Source organism: Electrophorus electricus, chromosome 10 (genome assembly GCF_013358815.1).
Source record: "Electrophorus electricus isolate fEleEle1 chromosome 10, fEleEle1.pri, whole genome shotgun sequence".
In the NCBI taxonomy this organism is placed as follows: domain Eukaryota; kingdom Metazoa; phylum Chordata; class Actinopteri; order Gymnotiformes; family Gymnotidae; genus Electrophorus; species Electrophorus electricus.
Window position 1 is genome coordinate 8,879,568 of NC_049544.1, and position 23,226 is coordinate 8,902,793.

The following is a 23,226-nucleotide window of genomic DNA, read 5'->3' on the forward strand; positions in this document are numbered from 1 at the left end:
ACGGAGGACAAAGCTTTAGTGGAATATGTACATTGAAATATCCTGAGACCAACATGGAATAAAGTTTATAAAAATGGAGCTTATGAATTTTCTTTGCCAATACCAAATCTAGTTGGTAGTACCAAGTCCCTCACATGGTGATTTTGTGTAGTACAGGCAAGAGTTTGAGTGCAGGTATTACAGGAGGTATATAGGGATTATAGTAATTATTATTTACAAGAAACAAAACATTTGCATTTGGATACCTTGAATATGGTGAGAGTACATGTCATTACTTCTGGTCTTTAGAAATGACAGTTTCAAACAAAAAGCTAACTAACTGTGAACTCACACATGGAATCTCCTTTGAAAAAAAGCTTGAGGTATTGACTTTACAATTAACAAAGCACTTTTGTTAATATACATAAAAGGGTAAGACTTTTCAGTTTTGCCTTCAGGTGGCTCACTGAACAACTTGAACTGAAAACAGAGGAAGTATTATCCAGGAATCTACAGTCATGATGCAGGAACAGAATACAACATGCATCCTTGTTAGGTTCCCACCCTCAAAGTTCATCATGAAACATGGAGCAAGAATGCATTATATCCGTAATAAGTAATATATATGTATAATCATTTCCGAAAGACATTTCAGTGCACACGGTTATTCAAACATCCTTTACAACTAAATCCTCCGCATGCACTGTGGATTAAGCTTGAAAGATTCAGGAGGCTGAGAGGTAGGAGAAGAGGACAACATAAGTGCAAACCTCTCGTGTTAAGAGCCCGTTTGGTTCAGCAGGCCTTGTCCAGCGGCCCACAAGTATATTGGGGGCACCTGCCATACCCCTGTGCAGGTCTCAGACACCACAGGAAGGACGAGGATGGACACCCTCTCCTGCTGCTGCAGTGTAACTATGGGTACAGTTGTTATTTTGTTAAAATCATAGTCTTGTCATTGCTGTGGTGATGGTGTCATGACATGGCCTGTGATGTTAATCTAATTTTACATTTGGGTTCATGTTGCCTGTGAAAACACACTGAGAAGCATTGTTTTTATTTATTACTAAGCTGATGTAACAAACTCTAGTGGAATTTTTAGGAGGTCTTTTAAGTTTACATGTACACAGCAACTGATGGTACCAGCAAGCACACAAAGGAAACAGCACACATCCATGGTAGACAAAAACCAAAATGAATATGCCTGCAAAGTGATCTTAAATTGTAAAATCTATTAACCTACAGAACTTTGCTTTTGTGCTGTATATTTTCCTACAAATCTTTTTCATTTCCAGCTTTGCTTCCTGTGGCTATTAACAATAGGCTTTTCTTGCAGGGATATTAATATTTACATCATTGATACCAGTCTGTTACAGATATGTGTCACACTTGCATACTATTTCCAAATTTAAGAATAATGTTTCTGATCATACTCTACACATATTACAAGACCCTCAGGAATGAGCAGTGCTGGTGTAAACTGTCACCATAAGCTGTCTACATCTGTCACCATAAGCTGTCATTAGGAAGGTTGTGAAGGCATTATGCATTAACTGTGCAGGGGAAATGTAAATAATTTATTTTATATAAGACATGGAAAAACTTTCAACTTAAAGCTAATATTTAGTAAATTGTGCATGTTATGTCATTTTTGGTTTACTTGTTTTATGTAGACAGAGCAGATGATCTCAGTATTGTGCAATTAAATTTTATTTTACAAATAGCATACTTGTCTTATGTATAAAAATATACAACAGCAACCACAATAAAAAGGCCTTTTCAATAGAGGGGCAGGTGCTAAAGATGGTGTCCCAGGACTTTGGTCGGCTGCTGTCTCACACCATAAATTCATTTCCAGCTTGCTGAATGTTCCTCAGATCTCCTCAATCTCACTCTTTGGACTACTTTTGGACTAGTGAAGTGTGCATACCAACAGTGCTGCATACTGTGATTGTAAACCTATCAAATACACTTATAAGATAGCTGCATCTAATAAGGTGGTCAGGAAGGTTTGGTACAAGGTAGCTACACTTCTAATAAAGTGGCTGGTAACTACAGAGGGACCAGTTAATGAAATCTCACAATGTTATGTCTAGGCTAAGGGATTATGCAGGTGGGTTTCACCATTAGCCATTTACAGGATCCATTGGCCCTGTTAGCAAATGAATAGTGAGCACCCTAACTGTGGGTCCTATGTTTGTGGATACAAATGCCCTAGTGCAGCCGTGAAATTAGAGTCCCATGTGTTTACACTGGATGTATTGGATGAAACATTGAACACCAGCTAATTAGTATGAAGATTACCTGTTTTATACCTAATGTCCTTTATTACAAATAAAAATGTAATAATGTCTAAAAAAGTTTATCGATTCATAAATGGTTTACATATTAATAAAGTATCTATATAATCTGCAAAACAGAATGTGCTACACCTAAGGGGAATGTCATTTGTTTTTCTTTAGCAACTATTGATGATCTTTAGCGCTCTAGGAAATAGAAAAGGTAAATAAAAAATATTCAGTAAATTATTATTGTATGATATGGGACTACAAGAATGTACATTTGACTCGGTTTTAAAGAAATTGAGTTCTTACCTTGAGTTTTTCCAAAAATCCTTTTTTGTTGAATTTTCCAAAAGCGCGAAGCATTTTAGGAGTGGCAGGCTTGCCTCCAAACAACTCTAGTCCTTTCTTCCTCTGTTCTTCTGTCCCGACTGCAGCCGAGTCTTTGGCCTTCATCAGGGTCCTACAAATCAATCAGTATTGTTAGCAATCTTTGTCGGTATAAATGATACTTCAGTATCATTATATGCAAGACTTTTTAAGAATTGATCTGACCTTCCCTTTCTGGCCAGAACCTTCTGGGATTCTGGGTAGTGAATCAGTATGTCATTGAGGTCTTTCTTATCCAGCACAAAGAGGTTGGCAAATCCATGTGCTGCCACATTAGCTGTTCTTCTGTTGCCTCCATTAGCTGAAGACTGTAGAAGACTAAGAGAAAGTCCGTTCTAAATCAGTCATGCACTCTGCCTTTAGATGACTCTATACATAAACATACTGTAAGATGTATAACTGAGTATCGCCTCACCTGATCTCACCAAACACACAGCCTGCCTTCAATGTCACAAAGACAGTCTTGTTGTCGGGTCCACCAATGACCTGCACCTCCCCGGCTTTGATGATGTACATCTCCTTACCAATGTCACCCTGTAGACCAAAATGGCTGAAATAAATTGCCTTTATGTCCTGTTAGTGTTTGGTAAATTTGAACACCCTAGTTAACATTTATGAACTGGCCTTCTTGCAGACAAAGTCTCCGGGCAGATACACGATAGACTTCAGCCTCAACAACATGTCTACCAGCATCTGGTTCTCGCACCCCTGTATAAGCATATGTTCAGTAAACCCTGCATTATTTTTAGTGTCCATAGTCTCTCTGCAGAGTCCATGAATTGGAGCCAGGGAGCAAAGGAATCTCACCTTAAACAGGTCAATCTTCTGAAACGTGGCAAGGTTAATGTCTACAGCAATAGCTGTCCTCATCACCTGAGGCATCTGCTCCAGTAGCTCTGACTCGTCTGATGAAAGAGTGACAGAACATGTTCTGTCTTATCCCACTTCACCTACCTCATCCTAGAATCTATATTTTGATGTCATAGTCCATTTTCCATTCCATTTCATTCTACTTAGAACATTTGCATATGTATGCATATGCCTACCAAACAGTTCTTACCCAGAATACCCTGGGAGGCCCAGGTGTAGTTGTACCATGTACGCACTCTATGTTGTACCAACTTTGGAATACGGTTTGACACCATGTAAGCCACACATGCATCCATAGACGTGCGGAAGTACATTTCACCAGCAGTGGCAGCACCAATGACGTCTCTCATCTGTAACACACCATCATGCGCTGCAGCACCAGATGTGTTCATCCCACTTAAAACTGCTGATTCTGCCACATTCAAATCAGTGAAACGTTAGCCAAAATAAATTTTTTAAACAATGAGTGGAGCCTACAAAGTTTACAGAATAAAATCTAAAGAATATATCAATTGGTCAGATGTGAAAAAATAAATCCATGAACAAATGGGTTTGGTTGATAATCCTGCGGAATTCTACACCTTGTATGTTTTACCTGTCCTATTAAACTTGAGAAGACAAAGACACCAACAAAAAAATTTGCCAACTGAAACGTGATCTCAAAAATTGTGTGAGGCTCAGGAAGCCCGCCAATGTTGATCAGGGTCCGCACAGCAAAATAGTAACAACGCAAGTACCTGTTAAACAGAAAGTAGCTTTTAATCTTTTATAAGCTTTAACACAAAACTCTTATACTCAACATATAGCAAACTGAATCAATATAAATGTCAATGGATATAAGAAACTCAAATAGCAAAGCCAGTAGAAAAATCAGTGCCGAATAAGATGGAATAAAAAAGCTGGAGCAAAAAAGGTGTAGAGACAAAAAAGTCTACCTGGCCAAGAACCATGGACAAAAAATAGCCCCCCAAAAAAATAGTTGGTCATCTGAAAGATTTGACCAAATAAGGTGTAGTTCTGCGATCATCAACAGGGATTTCTCTGAGTAGACGAAACACCCCAGGTAGCTATGAGAATATAAAAAAATCAGAAAGGCTAATGCCTCAGAATAGTTCATGGACCACAGTTTATTTTAAATTTATTTAAATATCAAATGGGTTTTCAGGCAAAGATTAATCTTAGTTTCAGACTTTTAATTCTCCCGAGTTTTGTCTTAATCCATTCCTGAGAAACCAGTTTGTAGAATTTACATTTACATTTACATTTATGGCATTTAGCTGATGCTTTTATCCAAAGTGACTTAAAATTACAATTTCTTGTTTTGTTTTTTTTGGGTGGGGGGGTGGGGGTGGGGTTGTCCTTTTAAAATGGTTTCATTTAGGATACATCACACATACTCACATACACATACTGTGATTTTGAGGAATGTGCATATTCTAAGCTACAGTGTTCATTAATGATCACTTCTCTTATCTATTAAACAAATGATGACGATACATACGCATTGCCTTCACCGCTGTAAACCCACTTGTTTGTGCCAATGCCTTGGTATTCAGAGGCCACATAAAAAAGGCAAGAGTTGATATGAAGGACAAACAGGAGATATCCAATGGTACGAATAACCCTAACAGAATAATGAGAGAGCAAATGACATGGGTGATTATAAAAGGTCATGTCAACACAAACTGTAAAACTGAAAAGTAATAATTACATATTTAGAAGCAGAAAAAATACCTTAATAAGTAAAATAATGATAATACTGTTGAATTTGTATATAAGCAGCCTTATGATTGTTATAACTTATGATTACATACCTCCAGATATAAGCTTTAGTCATAATGCCCTCAAGTCGATCACTGAATTCATAAAATGCTCCAATCTTACAAAAAAGAGTCACCATCACTGATTTTACAACTATGTATCAGAATATATAGTAACAATCACAAATCAAAAACAGCCACGGCATGACATACTTTCATGATGCGATTGATCCTGAAGAGAGACCGGAATCCAAATGGCATATACAGCAAGTCCAGGGGCATGACTGATATCAGATCATACTTAACAGGAAAAAAAAGTTGAGAAATGTTACTACTGAGTTTCAGTGTGAAGGCCAAAATAAATGAATGCATTTATGTCCTATTTTTTTTTCACTACCTGAAATTTTCTTGAGTCTCTGTAGTTCTTCTTAATAACAGTTCTATCATACTGACAAGATAAAAACAGAACAATGTATTTTTGATAATGGAACAGAACTAGTCCATTACTGAATATATCCATATATCCACATATATCAATATATACATTGTACATTGTGTATATATACATATTATACATATACTGTACCTACATTGTTATATATTTTTTGTATTTTTGTGTATATATATATATATATATATATATATATATATATATATATATATATATATATATATATATATATATATATATATATATATATGACTATGTACGTGACAAATAAACCAAACTTGAACTTGAACTTGAAGTTTTGAATAAGATGAAAAAAGATAAAAACCTTTTGTTAACATGCAAATTCTGATAATATTCTACTTAGGTGTTTTCACATACAATGATGTCACCAGCTATGCAGAACTGCAGTCGTGGCTGGAAAACAAGCATGTCGATGATGTAGATCAGGTCTGCTAGGACATCTAAGGTGACCCACAGAGGAACTGTTCCAGGAGTGTGGTAGGGGAAAGCCATGCGAACCGGTATGAACCAAAGGTTGTAGTTCAAGGCAATAGTGACTATGCTAAGCCAAATGATGTACCAACGATCTAGAGATGAGCATACGAATGAGTAAGCAAGAATAGAAATTTTTATTTTATTTTTTTTATATAAAGCTGAAACAGGTGCCATGTAATACATGGGTGTGTTTAAGAATATTTTGGCAGGCCTGTGGTTATTACTCTGGTTACTAATAAGTACAGTATTACGCTTATCTTTTTTCCCCCTGGGTTTTATGTTTGATGATGTGTTTATAACCTGTGAATGGTTCCAGGGATCTGCCCAGGAGCTTGTCCACACTGTCTTCAATTGGTTTCAACACAGTGTCCATGATGCTGCCTTTGAGTTGTGGACATGTAGAACCCTTCTGCTCGGCTGGTGCAGCTCCCTCTTTTTTCTCCTCGTTTTTCTTTTCCTCTTTCCTTTCTTCTGTCTCTCCTTTCTTCTTTTCCTCAGCTTTCTCAGCCTCCTCCTGTTTGCTTTTCCTTTCCTCCTCATCTTTTCTCTTTCTCGTCTTCTCTCGCCTTTTTAAGAAATCTTTTTTTCTCAGAACAGGTGCTATGTTAGGAAAAATGGCCAGATGTTATAGTGATAAGTAATAAATATGTAGCAGATGACTAGTGATAAATAAATTTATAAATAAATAAGTAGGCATGGGTGCATCTAGATATTTTGGTGTTATTTCCTTTCAAATAATATTAAACTGTCCTTGGTAATCTAATTGATAACTTTATAGTGCTTGAGGACTTTGTGTAATGGTTTATAGATATGGATTTGAAATTAAACATTACAAAAATAAAAGATATGAACATTGATTTCCATAAAGTGCCCCAGTTTTCACCACTTCTATTGATTAAAATTACAGCAGCTGACATTATTGACAGTTATAAACACCTGGGGACAAGTATTGATTATAGGCTGTCCTTTAATGTAAATACTGATATAATTTGAAAAAAAAAAAGGCTAGCAGAGACTGTATTTTGTAAGGAAATCCACTATGTTTAGTGTGGACAGAAAGATCATGAGCCTTTTAATTAAGTCATTTATTGAATCTGTTGTTTTTCTGTAATTGCTAAGTTTGGGAACATAAATGTCCAGAATAAGCCACACTGTTAAGGTGGCACACAAAGATAATTGGCGTTGTCCAAACTCACTTAAATAGCATATTCATTTGCCATGTCACCCAGAAAGCATGCCTGGGCCTGGAACTCTGAGTTCCAGTTTCTTCCTTCAGCAGGTAGATTTAAGTTCTAAATGGTTCAAAGCAACATATGAATAAACTCTTTCATAGCCAAGGCTATAAGGTTATTACATCTGTGATATATGTTATTTTTAAATTACTGGATTTAATATATGAGCTGTATTGGGTGTTTTTGTGGATGTTATTAATGCAGTTTTTATTCGTGGTTTACACATTTAGTATATCTGACTGCAAAACAAATTTCCCCTCTGGGGACTATTAAAGGAGCTGCACTGAGCTAAAGTGTACTGACCTGAACTGAACTGACTCTATACTCACTGACTGGAGGACTGTGCTCTGGTGAAGATGCATATGGGTCTAGGAGTTTTCCCTTGTACACGTCTGTTCTTTCCCGCATCTGTTTGATTATCTCTCGAAGTTGTGCATCCGAGTATTTGTTTATTACAGTGTGATGTGGCAGACAGGGTAGTGTTTCCTGCCTAAATCAAACAAACAAACTTTCCAAATAATCATTCACAACCAACAACTTAACTGTAAATGGCATAATTCAGTTTGGAAAAATATAGTATTACTAAATTTTAAAAAACTTCATGAAAAACAATGTTACCAAATTGACAATATTAAATAAAATTAGTTTAAATTATCCTTCTTTCAGAAAACTTCCATTGATTATATACAGTATAAAATATATTCTCATGAAAACAAATATGAAATATGACTTGCAGATTTGTAAGTTGTGGGACAGGTGTGTGCAATGTTTTTTTATGTTCTATAACATCATTCACAGCACATCAGTGCATACATTTGAGTTCAAATTCTGCACTATGCATACAAAACAAAGTGTCCTTGGCCACAATGCCAAGGGGCACTTATCCTCCTTCTGCCAAATTAAACTCTGTGACAGGCTAAATGCAAGGGGATGTGTCTTTCATTACAATAACTACTGATTTGATGAAGGTCTTGTTTTTCTTTTTCTTAGTGTTGTTGCTTCAATGTAAGTAGCTCTCAAGAGCTTCTTTAATCACAAGTGCTCCAAACCTCGTAATCTCTTCTCAGCTTTTCACCTCAGTAATCCTGCTTTCTAGCACACACAGCTCCTGTGGGTAATGTTTGCGTCTGCTGAATAAGAGAGTGAATGCCCCACGCTTTTGTTTTATTCAGGTTTCCAGCTGATCCTGGAATTAATTAGGCTCAATATTTTGTGTAATCATCTCATTAATCAAATGCAAGTTCTGGCCAGTGAGTCCATTCACATTAATCAGCGACTCAGTAACTGAATTAGTAACTGATCTGGTTTGCAAAGCGGGCTTGGTGGCATAACTAGTACAGAAGAAAAATGGTTGATATGTATTAAAAGCCCTCTGGAAGTGAGCCCCAGTCATCCTGCAGGTATGCAAAGATAAAACTGTTGAACTACTTCAGTCTTACCATTCAGCTTGTGGCTGTCCATTGGCCGGGTGAGCTGGCCTGTCCTCTGGCTTTGGGCTGGGAGCAGGGACACAGGGCAGGGAAGCTGATGGTACTGGAGAGGTTATACACAGACACACAAAGGATTTAGAAGGGGCTTTCTCTTCTCTGCCTATATTGGCAGTGCTCCCACTGGTAGAGCAGTGCACATACAGACGGGGCTGTAACCCTTGACTGGAAACATACATTGCAGCCCAGGCAGGTGACTCTGACTCTATTACCTGGACCGCTACTAAACAAAACACAGAGCATTCAGACCTATGTTAGCTTATGTTAGGCCTATTCATGGAGGCTGTGGGGGAGGATTTCTCACAGATGCTACAGACTTCATTATCCGTTCACTCACCAGGAGCTTTTTCCACTTCCTTGGGCTGTTTTTCTTTAGTTGGAGGCTTTTTTCCCTGTAAATTACATCGGTCCAACTTTGGAAAAATATCAAAACACAAAATTCAGATTTTTCTAAAAAATAATTCAAATAACCTGATCTTTTGTCAGGTGATTGCAGTGATTATTAATGTCAATATACACTCCTGACACACAAAGAAAGGACTTGGTTAAAGCCAGTTCCAACAAGAACATGCTGCCATAACTGTTTAAACAGTAATAAATATGATACAGTTTACATACATTATCCTCTACCCCTACCTCAATACTTGCTATTGCTAGAGGGATGCTTGCAGTAGAAGTGACAAGATTTATTCCGTTGATGTCCTCAATTAAGAAGAAAATAAAATAGGTTCTTCAGCTAGGGAAAATTAACAGGCACTAAAAACAAACACAAACTTGCATCTGAAAATGGTTGCATCCTACCATAGCTGGCTGAGGCAGTGGAGCTGATGGAGGAGTTGATGAAAGAGCCTGTTTGCTAGATGGAGGTGGAGCTTGGGCTGGAGCTGGGCTGGAGCTGGGCTGGAGCTGGGCTGGTACATGGGCCATGACTGGGGCTGGGATTGGACCCATGGAGCCTCTGATAAGCTTCTTAAGAGTGCTGAACATACCAAAGGCAGACTGGTTCTGCTGCTCTGGAAAGGGACTGTACGAGATCTTTTCTGTGCTTATCCTCAAGCTCCCCCCCAATGGAATTAATGCTTTTAGAGCACTAATACCCACTTGTATCACTACTGCCACAGTTTGAGCTAAACATAGCACACACATGTAGCACATACATGTAACACACTAATATAGTTCATTATTTTGTCCAATAAGGAATGTTTTTTTTTTTTTCTAGTATATAATGCTATTCCAAGGAGTATTCACATGTTGCTAAAGAACTGTAGATGATTTAAACTGCATGAGAGCCAAGTTGTTTTGCTTGATTTGTATTGATCAAATGAAGCCAAGAACCACTGACTTAATTAAAGCTTATAAGCCTCTTCAGTGGAAGGGATTACTCTGGTGTAGTCTCATAGGGTATAGGCAGAGCCTACATGCTCAAATATCTGAAATAGTATCTGGTGACGGTTAGCTGATGGCCAAGTATAGAAACATGAAACATGGAAAGAGCTTGCAAGTACATAACATACAGAAGATACTTTAGAGCAGAGTGGAAATACATTAGAGCAGAGTGAAAATGGCATACAAAAAAGGCAATGATAAACATAAATGAATTATACAAACTAGGAGAGTCAAATCAACTCAGATAAAACCAGACCTCTTTAATAATGTGGCTAAGCTGTGAAATTTCAGAAGGGTACTGTTGCAGTGAAAGGCTTTCAGACTCAGGCATGGGCATAGCAGAGAAGCAAAAGAAACCGCCTAGCTAGAGTTCACGGGACTTTGCCCTGGAACTTTTCCTTTCTGCTACCTTTCTTCCTTACTTCGTTTTGCACCTTCACGTTTACAGGCATGCTGTTTAAATCAACTTCGTCAAATTCCCATCTAGAGATTGGGATGTTAAACGAATTTGTACGAAAGTGTACATGTACCTTATTCAGCACAGTTAGGGTTAGTCATCTGGTGTCGTGACCTTTTTGTATTTCAGACCACGCTAGGCTGCTTTCTTATTTTAGTAAATATACAATTATAAAATGTTTGATAATTGCCCAATGGAATAAAGATCTTGATCCAGTAATGTTAAGAAATTAAATATGTCAATTTGTCACAGATGGGCAGAGAATAATCGGCATTATTTACACACAGCTGAGAGCCTTGTGCAGAAACAGCGGCCTGAAGGATGGGTACGAAAGCTCTTTGGCATGCTAGCTCTGCTTTATGAGTTGGCTATAGAGAAGTACTTTTTTGGGGCAGGAGGGAGGGGGTGAGCAGCTTGAGCAGTTCACCATGCGTGAATTACATATTAAAATATATTGAATTTCTTTGCTATGGCACAATGTTTATGTTTTGTTGTTTAAGTTGACATCTCCTGAACTCCTATAAGAGAATATTCCTGCGGCCCGCCAAAAATAATGCCTGTGATCCCGATGCACTTAGAGGACAACATGTGAGTGCCATTTATAAATGTAGGCTAACTGTTACATGAAGCCTTCAATGTTATAATGCACCTGTAGTCATTTCATCCTTAATACTGTGACTAGACTAGATAAGTCCCATTAGTGGAAAACTTGCAAATGCTTGATATTATTTCACCCAAGACAAAGCCAAAACTCATCAGCACACTATATTTGTGCCATGTGGCTTCCGGAACATTTGACGTTTTCCCAAAAACAAAACAAAACAAACAAAAAAAATAATTCTGAAAGGGAGATGTGTGTCTTTGTTCTGAGAACTGGTCCGCATTATTTGGAATTGGGTATCTAAAAGAAAATCACAAACAGGATGTCACAGACAAAAGGCGTGGGCCGCAATGCTCCATTCCCTCTGGTGCGTCATGACGCAGAGAGCCCGCTGCCTGTCAGTCAAAAGCTGCTCTGTAACGATCCCACTCATATAGTCTGAGTAATGTTTACAGTGCTGAAGCAGCCTGAAAGGCCTGAGGAAAAGAACGAATGTTCTTGTGGGTAGTGCCATATGAGTCATACCTTTAATTGGCTTGAATATGGATTCACTCGCAGTTGGAGCTGGGGCATCTTGTGAAGTGCTTGCCAAGGAGTTATTCATGGGCTGGTTTAAATGCCAAGTGGAACAATTACCACTAAAACAATATCACAAACTCCAGTTAAGGTAATTTTGACAGCAGGAGCTTTACAGTTGCTAACAATATGGCAATCTGGCAAGGTTATTTTAGATTTTTTTAATATCAATTTACAAGGACTGTTTAGTTATTTTGTTGTATTTGATGCTTTGTGATGTGTTTGGGGTTTGTATGTCTCTGCATTTCCTGTCTTTCTGTAAAGTGGTATTAATTGGAGGAGTATGTTGGCATGCTGTGTCCCCTCTCTCTAGCCATGTCCTACAGAGGCTGAGGGCTGCAGAGAGCCCTGCTTCTCCTGTGATGAGATGCAGGCAGCCTCATGGGATGGAAACTCGGGAGATGCTCATCAACCATTCCATCAAAGCTTTCAAGAAGTTGTGAGTATTACTAGGATCTTTTGTTCCAATCCTTGCATTTTGATGTGTGCATCGCATAGCATCTTATAAAGTATCATGCATGGCAATGGGAAGTTGATTTGAATAGATCCTTGTCTGTTTCAAAATGTAAGGCACCGTTCTATTCCACCCTGAGTCAGTAGTAAGCCTTTGGGCAGGGCGATATGAGGAATCATCAACCTTTATGCTAATTTATTGAACTTATAATGACATACCCATATTTCACATGTCTTTCCTTTATGTGGGTGAGAAAAACATAGTTGTAAGACAACTGCAGTCAGTAACTCATCCAGTTGAGGGCAGTCTAACACTCTTTCATGAAGTTTCAAGATTTGCATTCCTGTAATCCTGCTACTGTACTTCCAGTTTTCCCTGGCAAACAAATTGAAAACTACAGGCTTCTCCTTCTTCTTCTTCTTCTTCTTCTTCTTCTTCTTCTTCTTCTTCTCATTTGAATGGGTAGTTACACAAACATTCTCACTGGAAACCAACATTTATTTCCCAGTAAGTCTCATCGTTATTCCGCATTGAGACATACACTTTTACTAAAAACAGTGTCAGAGTGAACTAATCAAATGCAGGAGGAGATCTTCAAGGAGATCTTCTTCATCTTCTTTTGCTGTTAGAAATTGCCCCTTCACTGCATATACAGTACTATTTACTGTAGCAAATGTCTAAGTTTTAGGGAAAGGGATATGACTTACTAAGGATTCATTATTTAGTACAATCTGTTGTCACTATTCTGATATTTTGGAAAACGAATCAAGAGTATTTCTCTAGCAAACATCAAATTGTTAGCCTGGTTCATTCTGACACATTTGCTCTTTGACATGTTTTACATTACTGGTGACTCAGGGAGGCAGGGAGAGAGAGTGAGATCAAGAAAGAGAGGTAGAAGAAGAGTGAGAAAGAGTGTGAGATTGATAGAGAAAGAAAGAGAGGGAGAAAGAAAGAGAGTGAGAGAAAGTGAGACAGGAGTAAGAGAGAGACCGAGCAGTTTCTTACGGCTCTGTTGTGCAGGAACAGTAGGGTGCTCGGTGTCCCTTGCGTTTTTTTCTGTTGTGGCTGTGTGAGTTTCCCTCTCTGACCTGAGAGAATTCTTTGCTTCTCACTGAAGCTTTTCCCTTCCATGTTGCAGCCGGGGCTTCTGCCCGTGGGCTTTGTTGTTTATTTCTGTGTCCCAGGCTGTGTCAGACTGGAGCACCAAGGAGGATCAGAGGCAGTCCGCTGAGATCTGTCACCGCTGGGGTACTGCCCTGTAGGTGGGAGCATTAGTCTGAGCAAAGAGGCTGCTGCGCTCATGTACGAGGCCCGTTGTTACACACAGCCTCATGCAGGGCTCCTTTCAGTAAGGAAGTGTGCAGCAGTGCTCTGGCCTCATGAGGTGGGCCCATCTACCTGCTATTGATTGCTCTGAGTAACAGGTTGATGGCACATTAGGTGTAAGTAATGTACTTAGGAGCCTGGGAAGTCTTTTGTTTAGCCACATGGAGGTGCAGAATTAGTTTCAAATGTTTAACATGATGACGAAAGACAATAAAAAGCGCCAAGGGCAGGGGTTTTATGTATCTCATGATAAGCGTCACCGTCATTCAATTCACTAATGTCTTTTGCTTTCTAAAACCCATTGCTATGTTTCGATGAAAGTAGGAGGAATACCAAGTCATGCAGCCATGTTACTTCTAACATGTCTTACAGTAAGCAGACTGTGTAATGTATTCAGACAAATCAATAAAATGCCAGTGCCAAAATAATAATTCTTCTTCATGGTATGTATTTATAGCAAAGAATCCTGTAATGCAGTGTTAAAAATGTTTCCAAAAATGTACTAAACTTAAAAAATTTAATTAGTTAGTCAACATCTCAGCAAACACAATAAAAAAAAGAAAGCTTTCTTTGGGTTTCCTACCTCTGTCCTATCTGGTACAAATGGCTACATAAAGCCGCTACAGCGATGCTCTGTGTCCAGTGCACTCAGGCAGCCTGGATGTTTAAACTGTCACCCAGAAGTCTTATCTTAGCTTCAGAGAGTGAGCCAGAGTCTCCAGACCGTACATAGAAGAGGAATTGTGCGGAGAGGTTCCAAACGCGTGGCTGCCGCCCCGTATGGATGGGCTTTGGGCTGATCTCCACTTTGCATTCATCTGCCTGCTTGCCTGGGGCATCTGCATGCCTTTTTCCTTCTCTTTCTCGTTTTTTCAGTTCAGTATTCAGATGTGTGTTTCACCTCTATGCCAACTGCAAACCATCAGTGCCAGAGTATGTTAGAGATTTGGGCTGGAGAAGAAGGAAACAGGCTCATCCTTATGTTTTAAAGAGAGAGGAAGGGAGAATCAAGTCCCTGCTGAGATGTGTTGTCTGTATTACTGCAAAGGTGCAGACATTAGGTTAGCATTAGCTAACAAGACTGCACTGACTTAACTGGGATCTTTGTGAGATTAAGCAGAAATGGAACTATATTTACTTAATCTCTGTGTGTATGTCAAAGGTGCCTCCACAGGGGTTGGTCTGAAAGGGTAAACACACTGACGAAGATCATCACCAGTTTGTTTTATTGTAGGTGACATTATGATATAGGTGATAAGATAAAGGGAGGGCTGTGTGTGTTTGTTTGTTTGTATGTGTGTGTGTGTGTGTGTGTCACTTGCACCCTGCTGCCTTTCTCCAGCCTTCCTTTAAAGTCTATTCATCTGCTGAATAGGTCATCTGATGATGATCTTACTTTTGATCCATTGCCATGGATCACTGTTGTGTGTTTACCATGTGTTTCTGTGTGTGTTTGTGTGTGTGAGTGTGTCCTTGCATGTTTTTACATCTGTTCCCTCCATAAAGCCAGATTTCCCCATCCAGGACCAAGGGGAGTGAGTTCCAACTGTGCTTGCCTGGCACAGAAACACACACACACACACACACACACACACACACACACACACACACACACACACACACACACACACACACACACACACACACACACGTTTCCTGCTCTTGTGCCCTGTTCCTGTGAGAAGCTTCCTGTGTGCCAGTGTTGGGAGCAGGAAGCGTTTGGCTTCCCCGCACACTGGACCCCACCCTGCATCCCCTTGGCCAGGCAGCCGTGGTAATGGGATGGTGAGAGGGCCCTTGATGCATGAGCCAAAGCAGAAGACGTTCGACTTGTTTTATGAAGGAAGACGGCATGGGCAGCTTGCTCTGTCTGCACTTTTCTCTGTTTTTGTTGTATCTGGTATATTTATTCTTCTGTATGAATCCATGCCATGTCCCTTCTCAGTACTTTGCATACTAGGTGGCTTTCCCCTTTCTGACAATTCTCCTATTGTAGCTATCTGGGATGCTCAGAGGATATGGAAAAGCTATTTAACCTACTTTTCCCATTCAGTACTGCCTGCCACACTGGTGGCTTCTGTTGTGCTCTGTCTCTGTGCAGTAAAATGTGTATGCTGACTAGAACTCAAAAATGCACTCAGAAAAACAAACACTAAGGGAGATCCTGGTTGGTCCATGGTATGTTAGTAGAGTTGAGATGTTCCCATTGCATCTTTATGACAGTATGAATTTGTTTATTTAGTTTAATTGCTCATGTGTGATTGTTTAGGTGGTCCACTGAGGTGTAGGGCTAGGGTAGCTTATATGAATTGCCTCATAGATGTGTGCACTACGATAACAAATCAGACCACAGCGACAGGTTGAGCACCAGTCCCCCAGGCTGCTGGACTGGTAAAGTTCCTCCATACGCATGGGCTGGAAGCCCTACAGCTACTCTCCATGCTCTGCTCATCTGAATGGATTCATTTGTGACCACAGATGTGAGATGAGCGAACATGTGTCTGTGGAAGCAATACAAGGCTGGCATAATGCCATACCCACAATAGTCCTCTTCCTTTAATCATTCATCTTCTCATTAATCCTTTCCACTGATGAATTTACTTTGCACCAACTGGTTTGTATCATACCCTCTGTCTCTGGTGGACTCCATTATCCTGCATTACATCTATAATGTCTATATCCTGTGTTATGTTTAGTCTTGATAGTGTTTACTCTTTGGCAGACTTTTTCTGGGCTGGGTTACTTATAAAGCTCTGGGGATCCGTATCTGAGGTGTGAATACTGGGGAAATACTTGGCTTGCTAAAGTACCTAGACCAGTGATGTAGTTCAAAATTTTGTTAAACTGACATATTGCCTTTGGGAGTTAGCCATTAAAGCAGATGCTAAATTGATTGCTGCACTAGTTCTGAGGCTACACTTCAACATGATGCAGTGATATGTTTAACCACCACTTTTTTCATTTTTGATATTTACTCATTCATATGTATTGTGTTGACTTTAAATCAATAGCATTAAAAAAATAAGCTATTTCATGGAGCAGTGTGCACAGCTTTCTATAAAGAACACGAGGAAAATTAATATCTCATGTTTTCTTCATTCGGTATATTGGTAAAGGCCTATTGCAGTCTCTGGGCTGCAGTGCTGTCTTATGATGGCATCATTAAATATTTGTTACTTCATGTTTCAGTACTGTGACAAGCCTTTTGGCCTGTATATGTGTGATGAAAGATTTTGTTCCCACACCTTACATTGTAAAGTAGAACACATCTGCATCTTATCCATCACTTTTTCATGGTTAGACAGGTGAGTTTGACCAGACACTCACCGCTGGAAAGGAAGACATTTCATTTTTTGGACATCTGAAAGATGGAAATATCCACTCACGAGAATCTTTTTCTACTGTGTTATACTGTAGCAGACGTGAATAAAAGCAGCAGGTCACCTTGTGGAAATATCAACATCAGTAGTAGCTATAGCTGTGAATTGTCTGTGTGCTGACTGACCCACTACATTGTGCAGTCTTCTTTCTCTGTGCTTGAGGAAGACAGAGAGCCAAGCTTCATTAAAGGAGGGCTATGAAGCCTAGAACAGCTGTGGTGGAAAATCTGCCATCAGAAGAGGGTTGGGTCCGGAGCTCGTGAAAGAAAGCGAACTCCATCTCAAGACAGGTGGAGGCTGGCTGCAGCGTTTTGGATTTTCTTCCTCAGTCTCCTCAGTCAACCTCTAGAACAGAAAACACAAACATCTGGAGCAGCTAATTGTCCCCAAGCTGAACAAATGAACTCATTGACTTTCACAGGACTGGGCCCCTCATAATGCCTCATTTAGATCAAATCCGATTCCTGTCTGGCTAAGTGAGCTTGTTCCCCCCCTTACACAGGGCTGTTGCTGAAATGGCACCACTCTACCACTAGCCCTGCCATTTCACCCCTTATAAAGTCTGAAGAGGATTCTGATGAAGCTCTTTTTTCCACTCTTGTTTGTTTCCAATGGTACTTCCTTGCTGGGTGTAACCAGTGGACCTTTAGACTACATAGAACCAAATGTTAGTGCAAACTCTTTACGAAAAGTAACGGTTATCAGCTGGGGGAAAATGTGTTTTCCACAAGGTTTTGAACTTTGCCAGCATAGCAAAATCATATACAATCTACCACTGGTTGTTTGCGCAGAATAACTGGATTTGCACATACACTTGTCTTGGGTCCAAAAAAATGTCCTCAGCTTTGATGACCCACATTCACTTTGGCTTTGGAGTCTCATTTAAACTGAGTTATAATAGTTATAATCTGTGTTTTGAGGGGCCTTTTGTCAAGACTCAAGACTTTTTGGCAGTGAACACCAGAACCTCAGAACCAGCTGCTGAAATAGAGCTCCAACCCCATGACAGCTGGACATAGAGTAAAAGGATTACTCTCTCTCTCTCTCTCTCTCTCTCTCTCTCTCTCTCTCTCTCTCTCTCTGCCCCTCTTTCCACATTTCTCAAACAAACAACAAGAAAGGCTGGTGCACTAAACACGCATCTTGCGTCTGGCTGCGTGGCTCACAGTGGCACTCTCCAATGAGGAGACCACGTACAGTTAAACTGCCATTGCATGGCCACAGCCAGGTCAGCTAAAGGCAGGACCACAAGGCACCTGAGCAGCTGCTCAGTTCTTGAACAGGGCATCCGCATATACCTGTTTCCATTATTTCCTGCACTGGGATCTGGGGGTGCACTAAAAAATATACATGGAGCACAAGCAAATGCTTGGCTAAATGAAGTTTTGATTAACCTCTTAAATTCCTGAATTATTATTATGATATTAATCCTGTTACTCTCCAGTAACTACTGTAACTACTGTGACTTATTCTGTAATGAGAAGAATGAAGAATGAAAGTCTGGACCCATTGCCAAGTCCTTGGAGTATAAAACCTCATATGATGATCTGTCCCAGAGTATCAGAATTCTATCATGATAGGGCAGGCTACCAAAGCTTGCAAAGTATTTTCATTTGTTTACTTTGTTGCCAGATTACGTAGTGTTGAGCACAGCCTGTCACGGAATGCTCGCCTCTGCGAGTCACGTGGTTTGGCCTGCCACGTGCAGTGGGAGGATCTGTGTTTGTGGCCACGCTTGCACACACCTGCAGCTCGTCTTGTCTATGTGTATGAACCCTCGTCTAACTGTGCAGGATGTTGGTCATTGTTAAGGTAGTGTGCATATGTAAGTCAGTCATCATCGTTGTTTAGAGAGTCTGTGTTAGACGTTCACTCTGTATATTACTGTTCAGTTGTGTTTACATTCACTGTTTTGTTCTGTGTGAGTGCCCTATTAAATGTTATTAAATGTCTCACAAAGTCGAGGGAGTCTGCATGTCCTGCTCTACGCCCTTCGGCACTCTGGCCGCTCGTTAGACATCCATACTGTGCTGAACCTTTTCAAATGTTCCAGGGACCTGCTGCAGAGAACATTTAATGTAGAGCTTATACATTTAATGTATCTTATAAATAGCATTATGTTTAAGTCTGATGAAGTGAGAAGGAAAGCAAAAATGTGTCAATAGTATGGAGCAGCCATGAATGTACGTATACATTTGCATTTATTCATTTGGCAGATGCTTTTTTCCAAAATAAGCATTCAGCTGTGGCAAAATACAATACAAACATATGGCCATCGGCAGAATCAGCATTAGTACAAGCCCTATTAAACTATGCTTCCTGGGCAAGATATATTGGGGATGCAAAAAACAAAACAAAACATTAATCAAGAGCAGGACTTTAGTGCTGGCAGTGATAAAGGTTCTGCATGCAAATTAGCAGTCAGGATACAGTTTGTATTACAGTCAAGATATACAGTCGCAGTCAAAATATAATACACAATTTTGTATAATCACCCTAGAATTAGAATATCTAACATGTGCTAGATAATACAAAGGACAGGACAGTGTAAACAAAGTGCAAACTCCATTGAAAAAAGACCCAGCAGGAATGGGGGGAGCACATTGTGATAGGGCAAGCAAGGTCAGACGGGAAGTTCCTAATGAAGTGTCGGTAGAAGTTCGCGAAGCCGAGGAAACTCTGGAGCTTCTTGACTGTGATGGGTGTGGGCCAAATGAGAATGGCTTGCATCTTATGATCCGCCATGGTGGTACCGCCTTGGCTGATTACATGGACATGTCATATGTGAGATTCCAGATCTCATGAATATATGAGGATGTCATCGATGTACACGATCACATATTTTCCTATGTATTTGCAAAGTGTGTCATTGATAAATGCTTGGAAGACAGATGGCGCTACACTGAGACCATAAGTGATAACTTTATGTCCATAATGACTCCTGGTGGTACTGAAGGCAGTTTTCCACTCGTCTCTTTTTTTTACACGTATCAGGTTGTATGCACTACGGAGGTCTAATTTGGTGAAGTATTTGGCTTCTCTAAGCTGTTCTATGGTGATAGGGACAAGCGGTAATGGGTATACATATTTTCTGGATATCTGTTTGAGGTTGCGATAATTGATGCATGGACGTAGCCCTCCGGCCTTCTTCCTTACAAAGAAGCCAGATGTCAGGGGGGACATGGAAGGTTGATAAAGCCTTGACTTAGTGCCTCATCAATGTACATCTCCATGGCTTTCTCCTCTTGGGAGACAGGATATATGCGGGCTTTAGGTAACACGGCTCCCTCCAGCAGATTGATGGAGCAATCATATGTGCGGTGAGGGAGTAACAAGGTAGCTCTTTGTTTACTGAACATCATAGCGAGATCCTGGTACTCTTGAGGAACAGAAAAGGTGTGGTTGTCAGCAGGGCTTTCTACAGAGGTGGAACATAGGTTCACTGTAGATAACGTTAGACAGTCCTTCTGACATCGAGATGACCAATGAGTGATCTCCCTTTGTGACCATGATATGCTTGGGTTGTGTTGTTCCAACCATGAAAGGCCCAGAATGACTGGGAAGGATGAGGCTTCTATAACCAGAAATGAGATGAGTTCTGAGTGAAGTGAGCTGGTGGTAAGTCTGACTGGTGCAGTGCATAGAGTGATGAAACCAGACCCTACTAAAGACCCACCTAGAGTGGCTAGGTGAAGGGTTTTTGGTAAGGGCTCTACGGGGATGTTTAAATTCTTTAGCAGGCGGGCATGTAATTGCCCCTGCTCTGGAGTCAATCATGGCTGTAAACAGAGAGGACGCAGTGTGAGCCCTAACATAGACAGGTATCATAAATTACTTCACTAGCATCTTTTTAACGGGTATGATCCCTATGTTGGCAAGTGGTTTGGAGTCCATGCCTCCTCTATGGGACAAGGAAGCAGACCTGTTGGGTCTAATATGACACTCCCTGATAATTTGTCCTGAAGACTCACAGTACAGTCATAGTCCTGCCTGGAAACAGCGTCTCCTCTCCTCCTTGATCAGACGAGAGGAATCACATTGCATGGGCTCTGCTGTATTCTCTTGTCTGGCATATACTCTTGTTACAGGAGTGGTACAAGTTAAACGGGTACTGTTGGCTCTACACAGTCTTTGTTCCCGCAGAAAACAGTCAAGACGGATGGCTAGGGCTATAAGATGATCGAGGTTGAACTCGTCATCCCAGCAAGCCAGTTCATGCAGTACCTCTGTGTTCAGACCGTTCCGGAAAGTGAGAAGCAGGGCCGCATTGTTCCACCCACTACCACTACCAGCAGCAACGGTATGGAACTCGTGGGTATAGTCCGACATAGAACGGTTGCCTTGGTGGAGTTTGGTAAGCATTTCTCCGCATGCTTTCCCCTCAAGTGGGTGATTGAAAATGGCTTTAAACTGAGCAATAAAGTCCTCGTAAGAAACCACCTGTATGTTCTCCTAGATGGCAGTAGCCCAATCTAGCACTTTTTTCATTAGACAAGGGGTAAGGAATGCAATCTTCGCTTGGTTAGAACAAGGAGGGAATTGAAATACAGGGTGCATTGTAACAAAAAACCCCAAAACTTTTCTGGAAAGTCATCGAATTTATTGGGTTTACTCATGGGGACTGCAGTAGGAGTACCACTGGGAGCGGCAACGGATGCTGGAGGTGGGTCGTGCTGGGGAGAAGTAGTCTTAGTATATAACCAGGATGTAAGTTCTCTGAGACATTGTCAGAGTTCTGACATTTGTGCCTGTTGCTCTGCTTGTTGTTTGTCAATCGTGTCCATAAACCGCATAAATCCCTTGAGTACCTGTTGGTTTTGACCGAGTAGCTGTCCTTGGAGGGTAATAGTCTCTTTTAATGCCACCGAATCCACCATCTGCATAGTGGCGAAGTATTCTATGACAGGGCAAGCAAGGTCAGATGCTCACGGATGTAGAGCGATGGATTTATTGTATTCGAAGTTCATGATGGGTGAACAAGCCTGGGTCAAAACCAGGAAAGCAAAGACAGGGGTAATCCAAATCATTAAGGTAAACAGTCTGAGTCAAAAAACCAGAGAGCAATCATAAACCAGGCAAACTATTCCAAAAAGGGATAGGCAAAAATCAGAAGACAGAAAAGCAAAAAAATAAAACCAATGCACAGGAGAGAAATCGAGAAAAGGTCACTCGGTGTGCACACGAGATACTAATGACAATACTTCACAATACTGGGAAGTTCGAGACAGGTTTAAATACAGTTGAATGTAGAAAAACAGGTGATATCAATATTCCGGTGATGAGGACCCGAAGCAATGTGTATGATTGGTTGAGTCATTAGTTGTGTGACGAACAACATGTTGGGCGTTGTAATGTGCTTGGGGTTCGGCCGACATGACACATGAAGAGAAGAGCTGAGTTCTTGAGCTCTTCGAGCGATCAGACATTCAGGTGCTTGCTGAAAAGAGGTTGCTGAAAGATGTGAGGGACTCTGCAGTTTGGATCGAGTTGGAAAGCTAGTTCCACCACTGAGGAACTGTACGTGAAAAGAGTGGATTGGATCCATTAAAGGTTCCTATTAAAACAAAGCATAAAAGGCTTGAAGTTAGTGGCTACAGAGAGCTAGCAAAGAGAGGAGGGAACATAGGCTGGCTGGTCACTTTCCTCTATCTCTATCTTCCTAGAAGATTTTGAAGGTTCAGTTAAATGTAGGGGTGGTCTTTCCATTCAGTCATTTTTGACCCCCAGCATAGGAAAGGAAGGATATTTTTGACTGTCTGTGAGTATTGTAAAAAGACTAAGATTGTAATTCTGTAGTTAGAAGGTCTTCTGAGGATACAATTGGACATTTATCTGCTCTGCAGTGTTAGCTTCCACTCATTTCCTTTCCTACAGAAAATATCAGAAAATACCAGATCATATTCTTCACAGCCCATAGTCTCTCTACACCCCATTGCTGGTATTGAGGGACTGGACATCTGTGACAAAGGCCTGGATTACTATAGAAGTAATCTAATGTTTGGATAAAACAGTTTCTGTATACATGTTGCTGGTACAAGATAAAATATTTTAAGAAGTTTCAATTTCAGACATGGATCTCAATTTTATCCAACTATTT

The 23,226-nt window shown here is 40.3% G+C and overlaps 2 protein-coding genes across 2 annotated transcripts in view; one reads left to right on the forward strand and one right to left on the reverse strand.

Moving 5' to 3' along the window:
- Nucleotides 1-448: 448 nt before the first annotated feature.
- Nucleotides 449-9,933, reverse strand: LOC113580688 (cyclic nucleotide-gated cation channel beta-3). The gene is given in 20 exon segments (XM_035530738.1): nucleotides 449-894; nucleotides 2,574-2,724; nucleotides 2,817-2,969; nucleotides 3,067-3,185; nucleotides 3,276-3,359; nucleotides 3,459-3,556; nucleotides 3,712-3,871; nucleotides 4,457-4,480; nucleotides 4,482-4,533; nucleotides 4,535-4,588; nucleotides 5,023-5,145; nucleotides 5,336-5,400; nucleotides 5,495-5,581; nucleotides 5,679-5,729; nucleotides 6,111-6,319; nucleotides 6,528-6,827; nucleotides 7,789-7,949; nucleotides 8,899-8,992; nucleotides 9,284-9,359; nucleotides 9,748-9,933. Coding segments are annotated over 20 exon segments (2,367 nt in total). The 3' UTR covers nucleotides 449-774.
- Nucleotides 9,934-10,856: 923 nt separating this feature from the next.
- cnbd1 (cyclic nucleotide binding domain containing 1) overlaps nucleotides 10,857-23,226 on the forward strand; it is a gene marked incomplete at its 3' end in the record, with an annotated part of 44,372 nt that continues 32,002 nt past the window's right edge. Inside the window, 3 exon segments of the mRNA XM_035530739.1 lie at nucleotides 10,857-10,875; nucleotides 11,042-11,114; nucleotides 12,280-12,405. Of these exon segments, the coding sequence (XP_035386632.1) occupies nucleotides 10,857-10,875; nucleotides 11,042-11,114; nucleotides 12,280-12,405 (218 nt within the window).